We start from the raw sequence: 21,708 nt of genomic DNA on the forward strand, positions 1-21,708 counted from the left end.
TTTTTCTCCCCAATAGATCCCAGAAGTGCACGCGGCATCATCACAGGGACTCAATTGAGGCGAAGATAGCGCGCGCTGCCCTGCCTGCTGCTCCTCCGCGCGGTAGGAGGGGTCGTAGTATTATATTATTATTATTATTATTAGTAGCCATTATTCGCGCGTTTATTCGCGCGTAGTGACGTAGTGACGCTGTCATCCAATGGGCACCGGCTTCTTCCGGACGGAGCGCAGCACCTCAGTCTCAACGGCACTTTTGCGCCAGACAAGTATAGGGACGGTCGTTCACTCAGCACCCGAGAAGAAGAAACAGGGATCCGGGAATTTACTGAGCTGTATTTGGCGGAGAAGGCTCATCTTTTCCTCCTTTTTTCCGTACACGAGATTTTGCAAAGATGAACGTTGGCTGCGTCATCCTGGCGTGCACCTTACTTGTGGGCGCATCCTCGGTAAGATGAGTTAATTTCTCCACACGTCTTGTCGGCTAACGTACAGTGGAAGTGCTGCACTGCTGTAGAGATTACTTTGTGCTCTGCCTCTCGCTGCCTGAGCCCTGCAGAAAGTGTCTGAGAGACAGGCTCACTTTCCCCCGCAGCGTTGCGCTAAAGGCAGCGTGATGAGTGTAATAGAGCTTCACTCGGCGACGTTTAAGGTCAAGAATAGGTTTTGTCATAAGTGTTTTGGGGAGGTGAAAAAAGTCAGACAACTCTGTTTCCTTAGCCTCCCCATCCTCTCTGCTAAATGAACTGCAGTGCATTATTGCAGAGGACAGTGCTTTGTGGAGGGGCTTCCTTCTCCTTCTGTTGGCTGCGATCAACTTCGTTTAAGCACTGTCATCCCTCATTTTCTACATCTCTTGGATAAATGGCTTAGTTGACGACTTGGTAATTTGGGTTGGAGCTCATTTTAAAGTACCACATGTTTTCAACTTGAATAATGCTTTAACGCCAGCTTTATTTCCCAAATGTATGCTGTAGTAGTTTGTTGTGGATAGAGAAATATTGGGCTGCCTGTATAATGCAACAAAGTGCACCATATTTCCTTCTTTTTCAAAAAACCTAAATTGATGTGATGAATGAGATGTATCACTGTAAGTGCATTCTGTTGTGAATGAAATGCCTGCTGAAAGAAACTGTGCCTGCAAATATGCTTATAAATCAACAGTGTAATTCAATGCATTAGGTCTCTGTCACACATGCACACACTCTCTCTGCTTCCTCTCTCCCACCCCAGCCAGCATGCAGTATGGATGTGTTAGGATTACACATTTCCTGCTAGCAACAGTCATCATCTGTATGCTCATTGACATCATTATCACGACTTGTGTCATCAACACATGATGATCATGAGGGTAACATCTGTAACAGGGATAATGACGCTTCTTATAGCACAAGTCCAAGTCCAAGTGTCCAAGTGTGGTGCAAATCCCTCCAGAGAGACTGTGAGGTTCAATATGAGTCTGAGGCTGCCAGATCAGCTTGTGGGTCACAGTGGCTGCGAGTCAATTTGCAGATGCCTAACAGCCCCTCTCGTTTTATCCCTCAGGGGAGTAAGGCAGGCCCGCCCCTCAAACCCCCGTGCAGACCAGGCTTCTCCCAGAACTTCTACATAGTGATAGTCCCCAGAGACGCTCTGCACGGCCAGAGCATCCTCAAAGGTAAGCGGCATCGCACTTATCCAACTGCTGATATTTTCCTACCTCTGCCCAGATGTGTCACCAAACCTCATAGTGTGATTGAGTGAGGAAGTGTGTGTCTATGCGTGTGTGGGGGCCGGGACATATATTATGGCGCGGGGCTCTCCATCACTCCTTAAGAACACTCTGGTTGTGGCTGTGCAACATAAGCAGCTCATCTTGAGCTCAGACTTACATATGTTCCAGCAGTTGTGATGCAGCTCGCGTTGAAAAACTCCTGGGATGTTATTAAACGACAGCAGGCGCGTAATGCATTCTGTTGCGGAGTCATCATTGGATACGGATTTTCATTGATGAATGAACACCTAAATTACACTTAAAAAACATTTCCTCCTTTTTGGATTGACTGAGCAGACAAAGCCGATTTAAACGGCCTGTTTTTCCCTCAGCACGTTTTCAGCTGGAAGCCCACAACTTTTATTTTACTCCCCACTGTTCGGTGTATTACATGTTTCAGCTCTTTTATTCTTTCAGTTTTTGAGTCAAGAAGTCAATTATGTTTTCGTTCGCTCCATTTCTTTGCAGAAAAGGCAGTGTACCGAGTCTACTGTGAGGTTCATTTCCTGCCATTTGGAGATATGTTTTGTTTTTCTCAGTGTGTCTTTTATTTGTTAGTGAATACTTGCCATAAGGGAAACAAAAACGTTGACATCCTAGGTTCCCAAGCCACATTATTGACAGATGAGCAAAACCTTTATGTTACCTGGATGTGCTTCTACAACATTATATCCAACCCTCTATAATAAGGAAGTGACCCCCAGGATCAGGAGTACAACTTAGTTTTTGTCATATGGGCACAATATAAGTTGGTTCCTATTTCTTTCCTCCAACCTATTCTACGCCTTGTACAATAAGCCCAGCTCTCCCCTGGCGGTTTGCTTTTATAGCCAAATATTGTCCATTAATACGTGAAAAGCTGTTTGCCAGGAGGAAATGGCCTTCTCAATGTAACAGCTGTTTTCCGGCTGCGAGCAAAACAATTGACTTATTCTGGAGGCTATTTTGTTGTTTAGTAGGCTGACAAGGACAGTGCAGCCAGTCAGTGGGGAGCGGGGCTGCCTGAAGGGGCTCGGGGGGGTCGAGGCGTCCGCCTGCTCGGAAATAGGCTGAGCCGTCCTTCCTGACCCAAACAATGTTAACAGAGAAGATGTGACTAGATAGACAATGCATGTGGGTTTGTTACATCCACGTCTGCCTGGTGGGGAATATTGAGTCCTGGTGTACATATTAGCTTTAAAAAAAAAAAAAGGTTACAGCAAGCTCAACTGCATCAATGTGATTAACCTTATGTGCTGCACCAGCTCCAGCTCTGATCCCTTATTACCTCCCCTTCCAGTGTTTCATTTTGTCTGTCTCCGTGTTTGTTCTTTGTGAAAATCAATCCGAGAGCCACTTTGTCCTCCCAACTGGCTCGTCGCATAGGGGCAGCTTACAGTAAGTCCTCGTGCAGTGATGAATGTGGCTCTGCTGAAGGTCTGTGTTCAGTAAAGTGGGATACAAAGCAGGGGGGAAGCCTTTAATACTAACGCCACAATATGTATAACCCAAAACTGTCACTTTTCAAGAAGAATGAATGTGGGGGGATGAGTTGCGGGAGGGTCTGGGATGCTCCGGAGCTGGCTAAGGGGTTGCTGGGCCGCTGTGGGCCGGGGCTGTTGTCTCCCTGGAGACAGAGAGACAGTGAGCGATGGGCGAGAGAATAAAGAGCTGCGGACTAGCAGGTGCAGAGTGAACCAGGCTGAGGGTTTCCAGAGGCTGTACAATGTGTGGAGCACAGCACTTTTCATACTGAGGTGGAAGGGGGAGTTGTTATTCTTCTATCTTGTAGTTTTGATTAGTGTGGGTACTTTAGGACAGTCCTGACGGTTACACCTTTCTAAGTTAAATGAGATTTCAAAATGAGTCCTTCGTGCTCTTGTTACCTGAGCCTCATGCACCATTATGTGTGCTTATAGGACCATACTGGTGTTTGATCACACTTTCCATTACTGCTGACCTTTAACCAAGGCCTGGTGTTACCTTAAATGAAGCATCAGGGGACAAAGCAAACACTAGACAGTAAGCCATGAGTGGACGGAGTGATTGGGTATGACATGCAGTAAAGGTCATCGGCCGGATAGGAATAAGAGATATTGCACTTCATGTTTGTAGGTTATAAGGGCACTCCTACCTGCAATTGTCTCTGCATTCAGCACAAATAAACAGTAATGAAAGTGATTTTCAAGCCTTTGATAGAGGCTAATCTTCTCCCTTTTCCTTGTGACCCTTTTTGTATACCCAAATCATATCCACTCAGCAGTAATAACAGAGCATGATGTTCTCTTCTTAGTTTTATGATAATAAAGCCTCAAGATGTAAAATTCCAGATTTTCATAAGAAATGTATTTATTTTTTCTACATTTTGTGACCCTGCAGATTTATATTGGAACCCATAAGGCGTCCCAACTCACAGGTGGAAACAACAGCTTTAAGCTACCTTAAAATATTAACTTGGAGATAGATTTCTTCCTCTGGAAAGTGGGAAATGGAAATGAATACCAATACCACTGCGGCAATATTGAAAATCAAAACGTCTTTTGAATATGGTCAACAGTGATTTTAATGACAGTAAAAAGGTAGCAAAAACACTACATTTTGCTGAAAAATAGCAGTCGTCCTTGCTTCCTTTCTATTGTGTCCCCTTGTAGGTACAGAGGAGTGTCCATTCAGAACCTGAAAGGTCATTGTTGAATCGTAATGCATCATTCAGCGCCCCCCTTTTTGTCATTGCTCGCTTGCTTTATAGGTTAAAAACTCTGTTATTGCTTTGAGGTTGACCATAAAAGACCTTTGTTTAACTAAGTCACAGATCTCTGGCTGCTGCTAAGTTGTGCTGAATAAATCATCGCATGCTTCCATGGAGATGTTTGTCTGGGAGCTGGGTCAGGATTGAAGGCTGTGGCACACAAGCGCGCAGACAGCCGGGCTTTGAGTCGCGGTCCGTGCAGATTCCCGCTGTGGGCAGATAAGCCATGAAAAGAAATATTCCAGTGATTGCACATCGCTGCAACCATCACCTCGCTCCAAGAGCCGGAACAGACACCTAGGAACACGGACAAGAGGATGTGGCCTCGGTACAAAAAAATTGATTTGAAACACAGTTCAGTCAGGATAGTGTCTCTTTAAGTCACTGTCAAAGCATATTTGAAAAGACGGCAGTGATGAGTTTCACCCTTTGCCCCTCTTCAGTCCTGAGAGACAGGGAACAACACGGCTCTGTCTGTCTAACTGCATCTTTTACTTCATGTCGCCCAGATTATGTTACGAAAAAAAGGACTTTGACGGATTTAAGGGATGGAGATCCTTGTTTTTGGAGAGAATTGGGCTTTGGGGCTTTAGAAATATAACATATTGATGATCCCTTAATGTTTTCTGACAGACAGTATCACAACATACGTGTAATCTTCAACCAACATCCTGTGCTCTGCCACTTCAACCCTTCACCGCCCTTTCCAAGAGAATGGGCTCTATTTTTATTTTCACTCCATCTGTTGTCTCTTGAATCACAGGAGATCATCTCGCTCCATGAAAAAATAATTCACTTAGGTGTGTTTTTCTCGCTTCCTTCATCTCCGGGCTTTTAATTTAAATTGGGTCTTTCTACTGCAGTTAAAAAATTGCACACACTCTCCTTTAATCTAAAAGATTAATTTGAGGAGGCTTCGCCAGCTTTGCGCTTTCGGCATGGATTTCCTATTGTTCAATCCATCTGTAAAAGTTACACATGCAAAATGACTTGTAACATGACCCCAATTAGACTACAGCAGGAAAATCTGGCAAGGAGCCATATCTGCTTTGAAACAGCCAGCTCCGTGTTCGCTGTGCTGTGAAGAACTCCTGACTCCTAACCTACTATCCAAACTGACAGGGCTTTCATAAGTATGTCCAGCCCAAGAACTGAGTGGAGGCTGGGGGGGCTGGGATTACGTTTCCAGGCATTTGATAAGCGGGATGCCATTTTCCTTCTGACTCAGGGACGTCTCTCTTGTCCTCCAGAGAGTCTTTCATCTGTGCAGCCAGGACCTGCAGTTTGTGGCGAGCTGATAGAATACAGGTACAGAAGATGAGCCACATCATTTCTCTTTATCTCACCTGCCTTCTTACCAAACCAAGCTCCGCCGCTATATCCATCGAACTCCCTACAACATGACTACATGTTGAGCCAATTCAATCAAGTGAGGCCACCGAAGATACAGTACATGCCACAGCGGAATCCTTTTCATCTTGTTTTCTAGTCATTTCCTCAGTAGCGGTAGTACGTTTAAAAAAAAAAGAAAGGGAATTTGATCAAACCGGCTGTCAGCAGAAATACTATTTCCTCTTGTCAAGGCGTCCATGTGAATTGTATTAGTTCTAGTGCTCTGATCTCCACTGAGCTCCTCTCGCTGTGTACTGGTATTAGCTCCCGTGTGATTGTCGGTCTCAGGTTCATGGCATACGTTCTCATGGAGTTTCATTACAACTCGGATAGTTTCATTGCGTTCCCCAGCTGGTGCCCACCGAGACACGAGCATGATTCATCTTGACCTCCGTGCATGATTCATCTTGACCTCCGTGCATATATGTGAGAAGCTGTCAGAGACAAACCCGGCCCCTGCTGCATTTCAAAGCCCCTGCACGGCCTCTGTATTCACTCCACTGGCTGAGATTATGCAGTAGATCTACATTTCCTGACAACAGCGATGTGAGCTAATTGTGCCCTGTGTTATGTTCTGACCTTCTGAAGACGCTAACCGCGATATTATCAGACCTCGGATTGCATCTGCGAGAGCTGCCGGCTGTGGGTTAAATCATGGAGTCATTATAAGGAGAGGAAGAAGCACTTCTGATGGTATTAGCCAAAAAAGAGAGTCCTTGGCAAGGGATTAACGGATAAGAAAGACACTTTGTTGAAGCAGGAGCGCAAGACTTTCTACTGCACTTTCTGGAGGTGAGACAAGGGCACATTTAAGTGAAAATGTTTTTTTATATTTCTTTGAAATGATGGTTTAACTCTCCTGATGATGCCTCTCTCTGCATATGCTATCAAAGAATGTAGCAACACGCAAATATTGGAGGAAATCAACCCCCACGTCTACCATTGATGACCTTGTATTCTGTCATTACTATTTGCATTTGTTATCGAATGCCTTTTTTTAATTGGCTGCCCTCCATCAAAATCACTGTGTATTAGCGCTTTACATCTCGGTGTCCTTTAACGATCGGTGGCCTCGATTAAGACTATTGGATTTTTTGTTGCAATGCAGAAATCAAAATGTTCCCACCGGAAGATCTCTGTTTCACCTCTTAGCTGTACGTGTAAACCACAATGCACCAGGTCATTACAAAGCCCCCCTCTTTAGGCTTACATGTGTCTGAATACAAATCAGGTCCACAGTGTTGCAGTGGTGTTTCTTCAGCTCGGATGATTCCCTTGCGTATTATCCTGCTTGTTTGTATTGTCATGACAATGAACACTTCAGTGTCATTCAGGGTGGATTATTGGATACCACATTATTATTACAATTAATATAAAAAAGATAGGGCTTCAACTTCAGTAGCCTTGAAAAAGAAAAGTGAAAAGAAGAGAGCTCATTTCAAAGCCCTGTTGGAAAATAATGTGGAGGAGCTCAGTTTAACACATTTCCTATGTTATCACCAGTCTGGAATTGTAGCAAGTTTTAGTCTTGCCAAACTTTCCTCCTCTTCGAAAAAAATACATAGAGAAATAAAAATACATAATTGACGTATTGTGTTGTTTGGTGTTGACCACATTTGTGTTTCTGTGGTTCATCTAATATGTGTCAGTTGAACTCATCAATTCTGAATCTGTAATGTGGCGCTCTGGGTATGTTATAATCACTGGAGTGGATCTCAGGCACTTGGAGAGGAGCTTTGTCCTCACATCCATCCAAGCCTCCTCCTCCTCCTTGAGACCTAGAGAAACCTGTAATCATCCCTCACCACACACTACTAATTCATCACATTCACTTGCTGATTGCTCTGCTTCAAAAGTCATGTGCTACAGTACACTACTTTACTTTTGTAATCTCCACAACCATTTTCACAATCATTTATTTTTTAACGTGTAGAAATGAAAAGGTTGACATTATGGCTTAAATAGCAATTTGGACCAGAAACTCCCCACTCTTAACAAAGCTATAAGGGGCATCAAGGCTAATACCCTATCTCGGGATGTTACCTGATGATGGTGTGTTTATCTGCTACGTAATTCAGATTTGATGCTTCTTGCCTTGCTTAACCCTCCTACAAAATATCATGACAATTGCGGCAGTAGTTTCTTAGTAATCCTGCTGTGACCGAAACGGAAAATATTGCCTCCTCTGTTGGCGATTCCTAAATGAGGTTTTTACCGTTGGCAAAACTAAAAATAGATAAAATACAAATAAGACAACTTTGGGAATACTTGGAGCCATATTTTTTGTTTTTAAAGTGGCTTTTCTCCCCTTTTCGAACAAATCGAGCAATGCGCCCACTGAATGCAGAAAGGCCCAACTAATACTAACCCTCCATCAACAATGTGGCAGAGAGCACGAACTGATCACCAAGTTCACATTTGAGAGCATGTCAAGAAGATCTCCCTCACCCTAGATACCCTCTTGCTAATTATTTTAGTATTTCTCCCCCACCCCTCTTCATTCCTGAGTCGCGGCTCAGGGTGACATATGGCCTCTCCCTTTATTGATGAATTATGGCCAAGCGGTTTGACCTTGTGTTGCTACTTTACCTCTCATGTTCTCCAACACTCATATCCCCCGTCTGCGGCGCTGAAGGAGATGAAAAACATGGCCCAATCAAAATGATTTACGTTGGTCTTGACTCAACACATAGATTATTCTAAGCTGCTGAATGCATCTTCAGAGGGCTGCTCTGTATCGTACTGTACAACCATTTCTAAAGCCACGGGGTTTATATACTATCGCCTTAATTAAAAGACTACACTGTCAAGATGCCTTTGTTCTTCCAACTCTAATATCAAATAGGTCCCTTGCCAGAGAGCAGCTTGTGCTCTACTCGGTCCTTTGGATGTGTTCAGCCTTGAATCTATATTTGATCAGGGCGCTGGCGTACTCTTGATTTAACCACTCTTTCTTCTTCATTTTTGTTGAATGCGTAATCATTCAAAACATTATTTTTTGTATGTAGAAAAACACAGTATAGTTTGTGTTTTGTGTGTGTTTATTTGTGTGTGCATGTGTTTGTAGGCAGTGCTCCATCCAGAGAGTGATTATTTTAAATGGAGAAATTAAAGGATTACACACCAGCCCAGTAATCCAGCTGTCAATCTCACGGCTCATTAGTAAGCAAAGGAGAGGGATGAGAGAGAGAGAGAGAGAGAGAGGGAGAGGGAGAGAGAGAGATACACAGAGAGAGACCTGTTTATAATGTTTCAGCATGTCAATCAAACAGGAATGAAGGTTTTCTGTATCCCTATATTAACAACTTTCATTATTAAATCACCTCAGCAGCCGTGACGAAATGCCTCGGGGTTTAAGAAATATTTTCACTCAGATTTAACTATAAAATTACATTTTCCACAGACTGAAAACATTTGCAGTTTATTCAATGCAAATAGAAGCAACAGGAGGCTTTTCATATCATTTATCATTTCTGTTCAAAATCAGATTATTTGCCATCTTGAATTCCCCATTCTTACAAGCGGGTTGTTGACTAGCAAACCATTCAACTAGTAGAATTCATTCGACTGCATTATGATATGTACTGGACAATACTTCAATACATTAGAACTAATATTTTTACTTTCACATTTCTCCTACTAGTTAAACGTCTATAGTGCTATGAAAGTTTATCACTGCTGCCTAGGGGTCGCGTTTTCAGCTTTGCTTGTTTGTCCATGTTTGGGCTAAGGAAGAATCAATGAAACTCTTGAATGAATCAAAATGACTGGGCAGATACACAAATGATGTTTCATTTCCATTTCATTTCGAGGCAATTCAATTCATCTGATGTCTGAAAAATATCACTTTCCAACTAGGAACATTCCCTGAGTGCCCTCATAAGAACACGTTCTTTTTAACGCCCTCAGCAATAAAGTACAACACATTCTCTTTGCAGTATCCATGTGGTTTCAAAAGTACAACTTGAAGCTCATGAATACCCCACAGAAGGGAGAATGACTGCCAAACTTCCAAATGGGACCATGCAAGGAGATCTTGAATGGCCATGGCGAAGGTCTGCAGACTTTAAATGGCGTTCTAGTTTGAGGCTTGTTTTATTATAGTTACCATTCACCGCTTTTTAAATAGCTAATGAAGGAATACAGCTACACTGATACATACAGTACAGCAACATATAACCTGTGAGTGTGCCGCCGATTAGCCTTGGTGTGGAAAGATATACAGCCTCTCGGCCATTTTTCACCGTGCTGTGAGGCACATAAAAGAAACCGTTTGGGAAACGATGGCGCCATAAAAGAAAATAGAAACACAAATCCTGCCTCCATCATGGAAAAGGGGTGAAATTGCTTCTCCTATGGCGGGTTTTGGATTTGATTGTATCAATTTGCTGTCTATTTTGAACAAAAAAGCGGGCTGGGTGCGGGCTTATTGCTCAGGCACGGTCACTTGGTGATGCCCACTGCTGGGAACTAGTTCTGATGCAGCTCATCTCATTTAAAACTCACCAATCTCTGCATTTTTCACTGATTGTCCATTAATGTGTTTCAATCTCCCATGAAATTGATGGGAAGACGTTCTTTTAATCCTATTCCAATGTTTTAAACAAGCATTCTCGGTGTATTTCATCTAAATGTGTGTTACCTCTGGAGCTAAAACTGGCAGCATTGTGACAACGATTGTTACAACAGCAAATGAAAGTCAGTCACACTTTCTGCAGACGGTCTGTTTGAAAGAGCTGGCTGGGCTTCAGATGGCTGATTGGAAATCACAATACAGGACCATGCTCCTTCCTGTTGTGATGCAGATTTGTCTGGGAGGCTGACAAATGTGTAAATATGCTTTGCTGACCAGGATAAACAACAGATATCACGCCGTGGATTTGTGATACGACTAAATCCGTTCTGCTTCCTGTCGCCTCTCATCTCCATGTCAGTTAAGAATTTAATATCTTTACATTTTCTATTGCTTACCTTACTTTTTTTTACCATGAACACACTATCCGTCTATCTATCTGTTACTTTCTCTCTCTCGAAACCTGCGAGATCTCATCACACTACCTCTGACTCCCTTATGAATCCATTTCCTCCAAAACAACGACTCAAACCGAAGCATGACTGACTCGTCTGATTCATATTTAGAGCCGCACTCGTACAAGAGCAGGTCACAAACACAGCTTGTATCCCCATGCACATACGCACGCTTTGCGTAGAGGTTAATGCGTAGTAGCACAGGCCCCTGTAGGTATCTGCTCAAATGTTAAATGTGCCATTATGGTATTAGCTTTGACCTCCTGATGGGTCTACATTATAATAATCCACCTGGAGACCTTTGTGTTTCTGATCTCTGCCGGGTAACGTGCTCACGGTTAAACTGCCAAAGGAACAAAAAAGAGATTCTTTTCTTTTTGTACCTCCTGCTCACTTCTTGACATATTTGTGCATGCATTGGATCGAGGCGCACTGTAAATACCCATGAGAAGATTATAGCCATCGGCCGACAGCAGTCAGATTTCCACATCGAGCATCATTACCGTGCCAAAGATGTCCCAGTTGCACGCAAGTGTCTTTTGTAGTCCCTGGATAACAAGAACAGGGTTTTTCTTCAAATATGCGTAAGCTTGACGTTTGGCGTTCTATTCTTTATTTAGTAAGAGGTTGGTAATTCATAGACTACAGAGGTACGTCTGGGGTTGAGGGCCCTCTTTTCTTTTGATTGAAATATGGGAGCAAATCAATAGAGCCCTCTGTTTTGCTGGCAATGTGCAACGCAGACACATGCTGCTAGCATCGATCAGAGCTTCTGAAGAATCACAGTTATCCTCCCCTGCTCCACTCTGTCTCTCTGTGTGCCTCCCCCGTCTCTCCAGCTCTTTCTCTTGTCTCTTTTCTCTCTGTTGCCTCTATAGGTTTTCAGATAAAAATAATAGCTCTGAGAACCCACAGAGGAGGAGGGGGGTGGTGGAGGTGTTGGTGACAGTGTTTGCGCTCTGCACCACAACCCAACAGTAAAACAACAAGAGGCAGTCTGCCTAACTGTGGCCTCTGGGAATAAACACCTTATTGCCATAAACAGCAATTTAGCCAGGGTACATCATGATTACAATCACACGGCTGTGGCAGAGTGAATGATGGCCCCGGCACCTATTTAAATGCAGCGTCAAATTTATAGCTGTGTAAACCAATCTGAACATCAAGGCTAACCCAAATGATGACACGTCAGAGCTGCCACCGAAACATGACAGATGTTCGACTCCAGTTCTGTAGTTTGTCGCTCATCTATTGCTGGTTTCTGCGTGCGTTAAAAGCCGAGCGATTGTTATGCTGATGGAATTAGCATACAATGGCTCATGTCTGTACCGATGCATGTAGGCTTTTGATTTGCTGCCCACAGGTTAGCGGCTGAACATGCTGCAGTCATTTCTAATCTAACCGTCTATTTTCTGACCAGAGGACATGGAAAGCTTTGAACAGCTCTCTAAAAAGTATCATTATGAAGCCGAGAGTTAAACGTCCTGCTTGAATGAGCTCTGCTGGCCTGCAGGGCCACAGAACTATTGCGTATAACTCACCTTTCATGAATAAACATCCACCATCCGTAGATATCTGCCGGATTTCTTGAGTAGTGATTCACAGCTTGATTTGCATTTCTGTTATGCCGTTCCAAGATTATATTAAACTATTGAAGCACCACGAGATGCTTTGACCACAGTGATGGTTCTTCCTGGTATTTTTAACTGATAGCTCTTCCTGCTCAGGTCGGGTTCAGGGCCCGTAGAGCTCATTATCGTGGAGCTAGGGTGGATGTTGGCAACAATACAAGAGCCTCTTCCACCATCGGGCCCCGCAGCATGTTGGATGAAACACGAGGAGGAGTTGGAAAGATGGCCTGTGTGTGTGATCAACATGAACAACTGGATAACGCTGTGTGCTAAAGTGTTCAGAATTACCTTCAGCTGGGGGACATTTACAGATGCATTAAACATGGACTTGGCTTTGGGGTGTTATGTGTACAGAGGTTATTTCCATGGCAATTGGTGTTGGAGTCAAAGTTCGTTTTATAGCAGCATCGGAATCAAATCGTTAAACAATAATATTAAACTAAAAAAAACCATCTAATGGCTGAATGAACAGAATAGGGTGGAAACTGAGGTTGTCAGCATTAATAGACTTAATGGATGTGGCTGGTGGATGTTGAAAGAGTACAGCTGGTCTGTAAAAAGTCTACAGTGGGGCGAAATAGATGCTTTTTTCATTCACGCTATCATTGAGTACTTTCTCACTGCTATGTGATGCTGCTTCCTGTGACACACATTACTATTACCTTTGTCATTCTGTTTAGTTTGTATGGTGTTTAGTAGGGATGGGAATTTGAAAGCAAATGTATATTCGAATATTCGACCCCCAAAAAAACGGTAAACCGATTAACCGAAATGTACATATCCTATTAGAAACAATGTGTGAAAGAAATTTACAAAATTTAATTTGGAAAAATAAATACTTGTTCAAATAAGTACAGAAACCAAGTCGAATTTGTCAAATGTATTGAACTGGTAATATGGGCATGGGCAGATTTGAGATCCGTGAACAGAGATTTGAGATCCGCAAGCGCATTTTTGGTCCACAAATACAAAATGGATTCACAAATGCCTGATCGAAAGGTGTAAATGTTAAAGAGATATTCACAGATCTTTTTTTTATTTGTGAACATATTTAGCGTATTTCCAGATCCGTTTTACACTTGCAAATGTATTTGTGAGTTTGCAAATCTTTTAAATGCATTTGTGGATGTTGTTTTACATTTACAAATCACATATTTACACACAAATTATTTTTATGTTCACACAAATAATTATGAGACATATCTATGCCCATATGGTGATCACAGTTTGACCAGTTGACAGCTAGGCCTACAGCTTTCATGCTTAAAGCATAACTTGGTTTTTAAATGAAAGAGGGATCATACACGAACAACATAACGGGTTAGGGCAGTGGTTCTCAAAGTTTTTCTGTCAGGCCCCCCCTTTGGAGAAAAAAAAAAGCTGGGGCCCCCCCCAACAAGTCAGGCTCAGTGGCGGCGCCAGATATTTCTTTTGGGGGTGCTGTGGGGTAGCTTGACGTTTCATAGAGGGTGCTCAAACATTTAGGGTTTCCCATTAATGTACCGGTCGCTACAGTGGAATTTTCTACTGCAACACTCCCCACACGCACATAGACAGTGTACTGTTACAATGAAGGCTCGATAATCAGCTCACGGCATATAGGTGTAAGCAGGGGTCAAGTGCTATTTTTATAGGTGGTGTGTGGACCTTACATAGGGGGGTCCGGGGGCAAGCTCCCCCAGGAAGATTTATTTTTAAATATTGAAGTTAAAAGCATCAATCTGGTGCACTTTGAGAGCAAAATGAAGAGATCTATGGATACCTCTCAACACCCATTTGAAACAGAACTGTAAACAGATTTACATTTTCTTTATGGATATTTTACAAATCACCCTTTTAAACGTTATTCTTTTTTTACTGTCATATACCGGTGCGTAGGGCTGTGCGATTATGGCAAAAATCATAATCACGATTATTTGGTCAATAATTGATATCACGATTATTTTGACGATTATTCATTGACCATTTATTGAACTTTAAAACAAATAATATTTTACCAATAAACAAGATCAATAAATGTGTTGGAGCGCACTTCCAAAACCATACTAAACATATATTAATATGATAAATAAAAATAAATTAGACCAAAATAAATGAAATCAAACATGTTGCAGTGCACTGTCACAACCTACTGAACACTCCTTAACATATAGCCAACATTTTGGTCAAACATATTCCACATATTCCACTCAGTTAAACGTTGAAGGCTGGCCCACCGTCATGGTCCAGAAGTAACAGGAAATAAATGTTGAACTACAATTTAAGACCAAATAAAAATGTTTAGGCCACCATGGCAAATGCTGGTAGGGCTGCTCATGTCATCTCTTAAAGATTTTTTGCAAGAAACACCAGCCTGTTTACATGGTCTGGTTTCAGAGATGAGCGCAGGCAGGTGACGATATTGCCACCTGTACTGAAGACCCTCTCTGAAGAGGAACTTGTGGCAGTGCTGCCACATATGACACAGGACAAAAAGAAAAGACTCTGAAGAACCCTTTCTTTGCCATTATATAAAAATAGTGTTTCTACAAAAGTATAAATTAGGCTTACTAATAAGACAACTCAGATCTGAAGCTACACAGGAATCTGCTGCAGCAACAGTGCAATAAAAAAGACAACATTAATAGAATCAAACCCATTTTTTGTTGCATTTTATTAGAGTATAAAAATAAATGCCTTTAAAATAGGATGCAAGCAAAACTAGTTTCTGAACTGATAGACTATAATCAATTTAAACAGAACAGATCTTAATGTTTGCATTCTTATACCATTTTGTACAATAATTATCATGAATAAGTTCAAACAAACTAAAACTTACAGCAGATTAATAACGGTATCTAAATTGAGTTTTTATTATATCAAAAACCTGTTGAAATGCTGCTGTTATTTTTACTGTCCCACAAAAGCGCGTCGCAGCCTCCAGGAAAGCTTCTTTCACAACTTCGCCGTCTTTGAAAGACTTCATGTGTTTCGCAAGAACGTGACTGACACGATAAGATGCTCTGGAGCAGCCTTGCTCTTGTTGTTGGGCCTGGTGAAAATGGACTGCTGTGCATTTAGCTGTGCTCTCAGGCCCCTCCCCTTTTGGGAGCGTAGGGCAGAATTAGGAGGGAATTCCGTCTCGTAGCGTTTGTGCACTGTTTTGAAATGCCGCTCCTAAATTACCCTTCTTCGATAAAGCCACGCTCGCATTGCAGATGAGACAGATGGACTTTGAATTAGAATAGATACAAAAATAATCATCCTCCCACTCGGAGTGAACATTATATATTTTGGGCTTTTTTGCTTCTGCCATAATTGCGGTCTTGTGTGTGTGCGGACTGTCACTCCTGTTGACCATCCATGCTGTTGACACGGACAAAGTCAGCGAACTAGTGCACTGCTCACCAGCCACGCCCCGACACATGGGGTGAGGCCGGCCAATCACAAAGCTTTGATGCGTTCAAGTGCATTATTCTGGCACGGGAACATTATGTTACAGGACATTAACGATAAAACAGAATATTGTTGTTCTATTTTTAGACACATCTCGCGATCGACTGGGAATCTCCCCGCGACCCTTCTTTTTAACGAGTTGCTGCTCTTGTTCTGACATCTTCGCTTGCGCTGAACACTCACAACACATGTCACTCCCACGTGGCCGAGTGGGCTTTTAGGGAGGGGCGAAAGCTCACCCAGCAAAATAATCGTATTTTGTCAATTATGCTGTTTTCCTAATCGTCGCAAACCATAATCGTAATCGCGATTAAAATACGATTAATTGCACAGCCCTACCGGTGCGCTCTCTCTCGCGCACACAAAATGGCTCGTTCCACACGCACACACAGAGCCGAGCTTGAATGAAACACAGAGACCCAGACATAATAGTTCTGTTCTGTATCATATTATTTTCGAATCAATAATTTTTCAAATTATGATTTAAAAAAAAAAAAAAAATGTAATAACCATTTTTCCTCCTGTCATGCCCCCCACTTTGGGAACCACTGGGTTAGGGTAACGTAACCCTATTACAACAGAGATCAACAACCTATAACAGGGCCTGTGCACAGAATGCAGCTATTCAATATCATTCTTGTTTAAGAATATGAGCATGTCTACTCAGGGGAGAGGCGGGTGCGGAGACGATTCACAATCAGGCCAGCTGTAGAGAAGACCCTCTCAGCTGGAATTTGGGCATAAGATGAGGTTTGAGTCTGCGTGATCTGCGTGTAGGGAGGGGCAGCAGCCATATCATTAGCTAGAACTAGTTAGATCTGATGGATTTGGACATAAACGCGAGTGAAGTATAACCGGACGCGAGAGAGATCAGCTGCAGCTCTGCCCGCTGTGAGGGAGCGGTGATCCGAGCAAAACACACCTTTAGACCTAACACACTTAGTAAAAAATTACTATAAAAATATTCCTCTCATATTCGAATACCTGAATAATTTAGAATATTCGATTAATCGTTCCCATCCCCAGTGTGTACAGTGTGTGCAGGATAACGGAACAATTACTGACCAAATGTTGAAACATTTTGCAGATGCACATTACAGCTTATTGTTACTTAACAGCTTTAATAAAAGCTTCTGTGTTTACTCCAACTGATAGTTGATTCTTAGATGCCCTGTTACACCCTGTTAGCTTAGCCTCACAATCAAGCTTAGCTTCATTTACAGTTTTAGCCCATGAGTTAGAACAGCCAACGTTACATAGATGTCATGGACACTCCAGAAAGCCTTGTCTGCACGTCTGTCCCAATCCGCAGCGCCCCAACCCTGGACATTTTCAAAAAAGCCCTCAAAACGCACCTTTTTACCAAGGCTTTCGCCACTGTATAGTTAGTTTAATAGGTTTATTTTTCCGCTACTTCCCCCCCCCCCCCCACCCCCTTAACCTGTCTGCCTTTTTTCCCCTACTCCCCCCCCCCCCCCTACCCGACTTGTAAAGCGACCTTGGGTTTCCTGAAAGGCGCTATAAAAATATTATTTATTATTATTATTATTTGTAACATATAACCAGGTAAACTGCCATGTCTTAAAACACATTGTTAAATGCAGATTTGGAGGTGATTATTGAGGAATTGTGAAACACGTTGTTTTCCGTTGTCATCATTCAATTTCCATTATGATGTAATGAAAATAAGACAGTTTCTGATGGCACATGGCTTTTCTTAAGTGCTAGTCTGAGGTAATTACAATGCATTTGCAGCAATACATGCAATTAACAGATTTTGCACTTTTTCTCTCATTCACATCTGTCCCGCTAATTTTTTATCACATAGGCAAAGTGTGAGTTAACAGACAACTAAATGAAAAGAAACTGCCAACTGAAAGGTTAAGCCAATTAAATCATTGTAACAGCTGCATATGAGCCTCCTGCTTCAGTGTTAATATCAGTTGTGGTAAAACTAATGTAATTTACAGGAAGCAGCACACATGCCAAAAATACTCAGTTATTTTACTTAATTCCAGTAAACATTTGAATACAGCAGTTTAATCCCAATTCACAGCATGTATTTCTTTATTCTAATGAAATCAAATCGTCGCATTAATTTCTCAGCAGCCAACAGGAGAAAGTAAAAGGATCACTAGGGGAAAATGCGAAGGAATCGCTAACTTCGTGTCTTTAATAGGCATTAAAGAGACCAGCGGTGCCAAAAATAAGCTGCACCCGGCGAGTACTTGAAGATGCTGTTCTCACAGTAATCATCACCCCCTCCAGTTATTTCACATATTTAATATGCAGAAGCTACATCCACTAGTCACAACGTTTTAACCAAATGAACTGCATCCAAAAAGAATCGGGATGGTTACAGATGCACAGACAAATTATCGCATTAAATATTGCAATTATAATAATTATACATTTTATTTATAGAGCGCTTTTAAAGGGGACCAGAAGACTCTTTGAATGAGTAAAGTAATCATCATTAATATATACCACACAATGGTAATCGGCGAAAAGAAAAGCATTCATTCAGAGTTCTGTTTCGAACATATTGCTGCAGTCTGATTTTTTTTTTGGAAGAGGTAAAGATGTGACTGTTTCAGACATCTACACACACACACACACACACACACACACACACACACACACACACACACACACACACTGATTGACAGAGAGCAAGACAAGATCATTTTATTTGCTGGAGTAATTCTATCAAGCAAAGACATCATCAGTAATGGATCACTACCCTTAACCCTCCTCCTCTCCTCCCGTCTCTTTTTTATTTACCCCTCACTTCCCCTTCCAAGACTTTTAGATCCAATTTGCAGTCCTCTCTTTGCCTGCGTTCCCATCTTTCCCAGCTCCAGTGTATACAGCCGCCTGAAGCTCTGTGTGAACTTGTCTTCACACTAGAGATTGTATCTGTCGTTCCAGGGAGAAATGGAGCATACAGGGGATAAGATGTCGACAGTGGACTATCCTTTTTCACCATTTTATAGAACATATGATACACGCATACATATATGAATGCATTTCTGCGTGTGTGTGTGTGTGTGTGTGAGCAGTGCACTCATGCTTCCCCCCATTTCCGATAATCTCACCACACACCACCACAAGTGAGAAGCTGGGCCCTTGCAGGCTTCATTCCAAATACTCTCAGGGCTGGAGGCAAAGCAACATGAATTTCAATGAATTATTAAACAGGATTATTTATTTACTTCCTCCGCACCCTGAACCACCTAACTGGCAAATCTACATAGCATTTTCTTCTGAACCTGTGGCACATTTGTATGCATTATTTACTCACATGGCTGAATATTTTCTTTGGGATGTTGAGTTTAGTCTATTCCCCTTTGGTAATCAGCCTTAGTGGACTTTGAATTGTGTAGCGCTGCAACTCTAATGGACTTTGATTGTACATCGCACTGCGCTGATCTCGCTGAAGAGATTGATTTTGAAATGGCAATTAGCATAATTTGTTTTTGTGGCCATCATGTGGTGCCTCTGAATTTTGGTTTGTTTTAGATTAATGACATTGTGTGAATCAAGTGGTATTGTTCTGGTGGTTGAGGGTATGCCAAATGTGTGTGTGTGTGTGTGTGTGTGTGTGTGTGTGTGTGTGTGTGTGTGTGTGTGTTGTGTGTGTGTGTGTGTGTGTGTTGTGTGTGTGTGTGTGTGTGTGTGTGTGTGTGTGTTGTGTGTGTGTGTGTGTGTGGTGTGTGTGTGTGTGTGTGTGTGTGTGGTGTGTGTGTGTGTGTGTGTGTGTGTGTGTGTGTGTGTGTGTGTGTGTGTGTGTGTGTGTGTGTGTGTTGTGTGTGTTGTGTGTGTTGTGTGTGTGTGTGTGTGTGTGTGTGTGTGTGTGTGTGTGTGTGTGTGTGTGTGTGTGTGTGTGTGTGTGTGTGTGTTGGCAGTGGGAGAAAGAGATGAATAAGCGAGCAGAGGACTGGGAGCCCTGCCAGCCGTGAGACTCCGGCGCACTGCAGATGAGCCAAACCTCCATCCATTCACATGGAGCTCTCCATGGCGGGGCGACGACATGCTCCCACCGTCCCTCCCAATTTATGTGGCGCTACACGCCAACGTGTACTCTAATTCTCCAGCCGTAGCAGATACTGAGCCATCGTGATTAAATATCAAATCTGAAAACCTCCTGAGCCAACAACCTTGGTTTTATTATGAAGCTTAAATGAGAAAATCTTACCACTCTCATGGTAAACATCATTATGTATTTATAAAAACCTCGCCTTGGATCATTAACGGCGCGGCACACATCAAACATGGCACCTTAATAAATAGCAAACAGCCCATGTGTAAGTGAAGCGCAGAGTGTGTGACCTATGCTAATGGCACACAGATGAAATGTAAATCTAGGTAAATGAGATGACACCTCCACTGGTGCTGTCTGAGGGAGCGGAGCTGTTCTTTACGTTGCCTTTCATCCAGTGAGAAACGTTGTGTGTGTGTGTGTGTGTGGGGTCAGCAACACTCACACTGCAGAGATGGAGATGTAGCTGGAGGGCAGTTAGATTAAAGTGGGATCCTCCTCACATCACTGCCAGGGGTGCAGCATGTGCCTGATAGAAATATGAGTGTGTTGTGTCAGGACTGAGTCGGTAATGAATGCACCCGCAGGGCTAATAAATACACAGGAGTTGTGGTGTTATACAGCTTTTCTCTGTAAACACTGCCACTCACACATCGTCTTCTTCTGAGATGTATGCTCATTGAAGAGCTCCGTGTCAGGTTTACTGGTACAGTGCTATAGAAACTTACATTCACATATATCTGTGTGCCTCCGTGAACCATTGTTGGTACCTTGACAGCATTTACGTTAAATGTATGCACACTGTAAAGCAGATATATTTATTTGAGGTACAAATAAATGCCTGAAAGAAGCGCTTTAATCATCTTGATTTTGAAGTCATAATATAAAGGCACATGTAGGATATGCTATTTGTAAACACGACATTTGAAGTTGGCCCCCACACCCCAGATCAATGAGGGTTACAGTGCTCCCTGCGTCTGAAAGCAGACCCTTTAATCACTCTCGATTTAAAGCTTTTTCCACTTAGAGTTGAGTGTTTAGCTGTGCCTGCCTAACTTTGCATTGATTTTTGAAATATCACGCGAGAATCTGGTAAATAGTACAGTCAGCTACCGGCGTGGTTTAGGTGCGCCTGACTCGACACATAGTCGACTATCCAACAACCTTGGTGCGTCTTAAAGATGAAAGCATAGTGTGTGAAACAGGATCAGTAATATCAGTATTTATTTATTAAAAGTAGAGCAAAGAACAGCACTGAGTTTCCTAGATGGAAAATACGTTTTTTCTCCCGACTGGCTTCGGAAAGAGCTTGATTGGCAGATGCTTAATCCAATCAACTGCCAAGTCTTTTTGAAAGTGGCTTTCCTTTTCCAAACTGTTTCCAATGACAGCTTTTAAAATGGCTCTGTGTAAACGAACACCTTGGCACAATCTTTTTCTAATTATCTTTCTCTTGTAAGCGTCCTTACGATCTGGAAAGTGGTCGCTATGATTTATAGAGGTTGCTAACCAAAGAGGGCTCCAGGGGGTCTGCGGATAACAGATACACATTTGAGAAACATTATTTTTTCCTAATAAATGTTAGCCTCTCTGCTTAGATTAAAAGTCAGTTATTCTGAAAGAAATATGATAAGATGAGAAGTCAAGCACAAATTGCTTTCTGTTGGATGTGAATCCAGAATCCAATTTTGACATGGAGCAG

At 42.4% G+C, this 21,708-nt stretch overlaps 1 protein-coding gene across 1 annotated transcript in view; it reads left to right on the forward strand.

The window, feature by feature from the left end:
* Positions 1-261: 261 nt before the first annotated feature.
* Positions 262-21,708, forward strand: part of LOC117543764 (cadherin-4-like) — a 226,082-nt gene continuing 204,635 nt past the window's right edge. The window contains 2 exon segments of the mRNA XM_034212320.1: positions 262-446; positions 1,543-1,654. Coding sequence (XP_034068211.1) covers positions 393-446; positions 1,543-1,654 — 166 coding nt within the window. The 5' untranslated portion in view covers positions 262-392.

This window comes from Gymnodraco acuticeps, unplaced genomic scaffold (assembly GCF_902827175.1).
Source record: "Gymnodraco acuticeps unplaced genomic scaffold, fGymAcu1.1, whole genome shotgun sequence".
NCBI classification, from domain to species: Eukaryota; Metazoa; Chordata; class Actinopteri; order Perciformes; family Bathydraconidae; genus Gymnodraco; species Gymnodraco acuticeps.